Consider the following 4,795-nt stretch of genomic DNA (forward strand, 5'->3'; position numbering starts at 1 on the left):
GATGCCTAGCCCAGGCTGAATATCTTAAGATGTGGCCTGTCTCAGACAGGTTACTGAATTTCCAGAAGTATATCATCAGGTAGAACTGAACAAAATTTATCATATAAGTAGATGCATGAGATAAACCATTGAAGAATTAAAAGTAAGATTTAAATATTTTGTGTAACAATAACCAACCTTTCAGTGTTCAACTGATGCTGGGAACCGAGACTAGCGTCATCCCATTCACTCTCGGCTCACCAACATATGGGGGACAAGAAGCCACACTGGTTATCTTCTTCTTTAATGAAACGTACCAGCAAAGAGCCATGGATTTCATCGGCTCTCTGAAGTCTAAGATTGTAAGTGTGGGTGATTCGGTGTGGGTAAAATGCTTTTATTTCACTTTATTATGTCTGATATGATAATAATAAGGATTATGGTGATAATTACTATCACTAAAATTGTCATCGTCATTATTACAATAAAAAAAAAGATAACAGTGTCAGGACAAAAACAATTTTCTGTTTTTAGCAAAGTTGCAAGATCCAACACAGCCGTGAGGTTAAGATGGAGATTTCCGATGCTCAGAGGGTTTTCCAGACATCTCAGTACAAGAGTGCAATTAGCCGAGGCCCTATCATTGCCCTACTATGTCTCGGCAATGGGATATCAGAAGCCTGTAGCAAGGTGAGACGGTCTTTCTTTTAGTAAGTAGAGTAAGGGTGTATCATAACAGCATTATTTCATTATATGTAGACTTAGGTTTTATCATAAAAATATTTTCTAGTGTACAATAGACAAGAAACAAAGAAAGAATGAGAGACAGTGAAGGAAAGGTGAAACAAGGCAGAGAGAATATTTTGAGAGGATGATTTAATACCTTAGCCCACCATCCACAGCTCGGACAGGAAGTAAACGCAGAAGCACAGCAACAGGTGGTGTATGTGACTTCAGACAGCAACACCAGCAACCAGCAGATAGATGCTTTCTTCTCCTATGCTTCTATGACTCTTTCCATGTAAGGATTACAGGCAAGAACTCCGGCAAGAATTTCAAGACCTAGGAACACTCTGGAGTAGGCATGACGGTAAGTGGGATATAAGGTTCTGGTATGGAGTTCGGCGCAGTGAATTCTCCTTCTGCACATTCAATTGAAGTGTAATAATAGTCCAATTACATTCCTCGTAAAATAATGAAGTAAAGTGGAAGGACTGTGCGATCTTGTCCTTTTTCCTCTCTTTTTCTTTTCTAGTTTTTATTGTCTTTCATGATTTTTTTTTTTTTTTGCTTTACAAACATGTATTGTGATTTTGGTACAAAGGATGATATTCGTGAATAGGCATTTGAGGTATATGTACTTCTCAATTTTATTTATTTGTATGTTATTATATCATTTGATGTTCTTTCACACACAGATTATATATTTATTTTATATAAAGGTTGTATTTAGATGGTAAAATGAATTCCAAGCTATAGTGATTTAATTCTAGTCATTCCTTATTTTACAAACTGATGCTAGGAATATGCACTGTCCACTATGGCTTGATTTTTTATAATTATTTTTACTTTCCAAAGAAAAGGCTCCAGAGGCACTTAGTCAGCTGGTAGCCTACATGATCTCACCATTTTTGCCCATTTCCTGAATTTCTAGTCTAAAAAGTTTTTATTTGTATTACAAACTATTCCTTCAGTTATGAAGATCTGATGTACTAAATGCTTTTTGGAATCACTTTGTTAATATATCATATATAGACTTATATTTTATTATTAATGTTATGATCAATGTTGATATTATTATTATTATTATTATTATTAACAATTTTATTATCATTGTGATTATTATTACAACATTAATATAATAATAATAAGTAAAAAATTGCAGAGATTCAAGGAATAGGGTGAATAGGTAAGGTTAAGTAGGCTTGGTAATTGACTCCTTGTTGACTAAGTGCTTTGTGGTGCCATCTATTTGTAAAAAATAAAAACAAAAATGAAACCATAGTGGAGAGTGCAGGTATACATGCTATCCTTACGCCATTGGGTGAAAGACTTAATGTTGCAGTGTGAATTTAAGTTTCCTCATGTAATATGTGGAAATGATAGTGATGGATATAAGCTATTGGGCGGGAACAGTAACTATTAGTAAAATGAAAGTAACCAGAGCTCGAATAGTGCCTATGTTCATTGTGGAAATGATGTTCCTTATAGTGGTTATAGAACAAATGGGATTATGTGTTGTAAAATTAGTTTATTCTGGATGGCCATATTATGGAAAGTTTGTAAGAGATGTTAAGTTACAAAAATAGAATTGAGACTATGACCAATGTTCAGAACATGAGGAATCTTTTTTTTTATATATAGTAAGTGATTGTGTTAATAGAATAATGCAGAGCACAGATTTAAAGCTTATTATGCTAAACTAAAATCTGGGTTGGGATAAGAAAGCTAAAAAGCTTTTACATTTAGAATAAAGAATATGAAAATGAAATCATGTACTAGTATTTTACCATACTATTATGAATATGTATAGCCTGTCATCACTTATTCAGGAGGATAATACATATTGTATTGAATGATTCATGGTAAGTTATCATACTTTTGGTGCAAGCACAAATCTGCAATTATTCATGTGAAATCATGTTATTTTGTTCATCATTAAATGACAATATATATATATATGAAATACATGTCATTCACCATATTTATTGGTATGTCATATCATGCACATTCAGTTATTATATGTTGACCATCTTAAATAAATATTAGAAGCAACTGATGTGTTGAATCATGTATAATGAACTGGTCATTTGGTTGTACTGAAATTTAGGGTCTAATGGCTGTATTATTAAAACTAACAGTGGGGCCTGCTTTAACATCCCTGTCCCTCTACTTACTATTAACCAATTCGCGCCAGATGACGTGCTGACACGTTTCATGGTTTTTGTGTTAGACGCAGGTGACGAGATATTTGGCCAAGGCCGGCGCTTGGGGTGAGCGAGAGGACAGCCCAGGCTCGTGGCTAGTGCGCCCGAGAATCCTGAGGCGTTAGGCCTATGCGTTCGAAAACCCCGGGATTGTAACCATTCAAAGCCGGAATCGCCCCGGTGTGAGTGGGTTAAGTGGAGGGGGGTTGGGGATCGCCAAATTAGTATTGGAAATATGGGGTTAAATGAATGGGTGGCTAACTTACTCCAAAGATCCTTTGTTATTCAGTTACAATTTCTTAAAGTGATTAATTTATCGAACAAAATGAAAAAGCCGTTTCTACTAAGGAATAAGTCCCAAAGAAAAAAATCTTTAAAATATTGAACTATTTCCTCCTCTTCAAAGAACACATATTACTCATTCAAGAAACAGATATATGAAAACTTCATATTCATTTCACTCTGTTAACTTTATTTGGCTGTTATTCTTTGAAAATATATTTATTCAATATAGACACAGCATCTCAAGTAATCCTGCATCACAGGTGTACCAACCCATCCCCTGGGATAGCCCTGCATGAGATGTTTAATAATACGATCAATAAAAGTGGGGTAATTTGAACCTTTCCCTGGGGATAACTAAGTGGGCCCCACCTTTATCTTTTAATAATACAACCGTGTTTTAATTTATGGGTCTTGTTAGTTTGGAATAGTACTATGGTATCAATCCTTTCCCGATGGGGCACGTGCTAAGCGAAAACCCCTACGGAGGGCCATTGCAATATTGCATTGGAAACGTCACACTGGCATGACGCCACGGCATTGGGAATTTAGCTGTGTTACACGGGTGTGACGCACCGTCGTCATAGGGTTAATAGTATTGTATCTGATGTGTCGGCTCCAAATGATAATTTGCAAACCTATCCAAATTGCACTGATATGTGCAATGTAAAGAAATACAGTAATACACATAATAAAATACATATAATACATTTATAAAAGGAAAAAGAGTATACAGTGCATGTGTTAGTGATTGTGTTGTGTTGAATACTTTGTGGAATTAATAGATATCTTTTACATGTATTTTACTTATATATTGTGCAATATTGGTATACAAGTTCAAACATCAAACAGCATTTGGTGTAAGAACTATACTCAGTTAAGTGTCATTGTTTACAGCTTTGGCATTCAAGTAGAAAATGCTTAATGGTTTACTTTGCAACTCCATGCTGTATTAGTACCCTTGACATTTCCTTGACACAAAGAACTGTGGTCTGGTTGTTATACATGTTGAAAAAAAGTGTGAATATAAAGGAATAATTCTACAATGCAAGATTTGCAATTAACACATCATATTACTTCTTCAGAAATTCAGAATGACTCTTCTTCACATGAAATGTGGAATTATTCATTCTAATTCATACCTTCTTTTCAACAAGTCACAATGAATTTTGTTATATATATTCACTGATACTGCATGTCCTTCAGTACTCACAATTTAGCTTTGTGTTACAATGATTGTTGTAGACCCAACATCTCTGAACGGTTTAGCATTCCAAACTAGTAACCAACATCATGCCATTAGCATATTAATGTTACTCCAGTTCTCAAGTTTTAGAGGCTTAGGGCACATCTAAGGTTATTTTTAGCAAAGTTAGTCTTATTGTGTGATTCTCATTATCCGTCCAAAATGTGATTGTAGTTAATTGCACATACGTTATTTTTTTATATAAAATTATTTTATATGTGTATGTTTTATATATGTGAACCAAAGATATTATGCATATATATGCTGTGAAATATGGTGTGAAATTATTCACCTGCCTGTAAAATTAGCACTTTCATTTAATATTGTACTTTTATATGATTAATAAAGCTTCTATAGGAGA

General features: G+C 34.3%; 1 protein-coding gene across 1 annotated transcript in view; it reads left to right on the top strand.

The window, feature by feature from the left end:
• LOC122254652 (protein XRP2) overlaps positions 1-4,795 on the top strand; it is a 9,963-nt gene extending 5,168 nt beyond the window's left edge. Inside the window, exons 5-7 of the mRNA XM_043018448.2 lie at positions 185-341; positions 514-669; positions 882-4,795. Of these exons, the coding sequence (XP_042874382.2) occupies positions 185-341; positions 514-669; positions 882-1,004 (436 nt within the window). The 3' untranslated portion in view covers positions 1,005-4,795. The remainder of the gene's footprint in view (positions 1-184; positions 342-513; positions 670-881) is intronic.

This window comes from Penaeus japonicus, unplaced genomic scaffold (assembly GCF_977035675.1).
Source record: "Penaeus japonicus unplaced genomic scaffold, GWHDUDI00000001_assembly GWHDUDI00000006, whole genome shotgun sequence".
Taxonomy (NCBI): domain Eukaryota; kingdom Metazoa; phylum Arthropoda; class Malacostraca; order Decapoda; family Penaeidae; genus Penaeus; species Penaeus japonicus.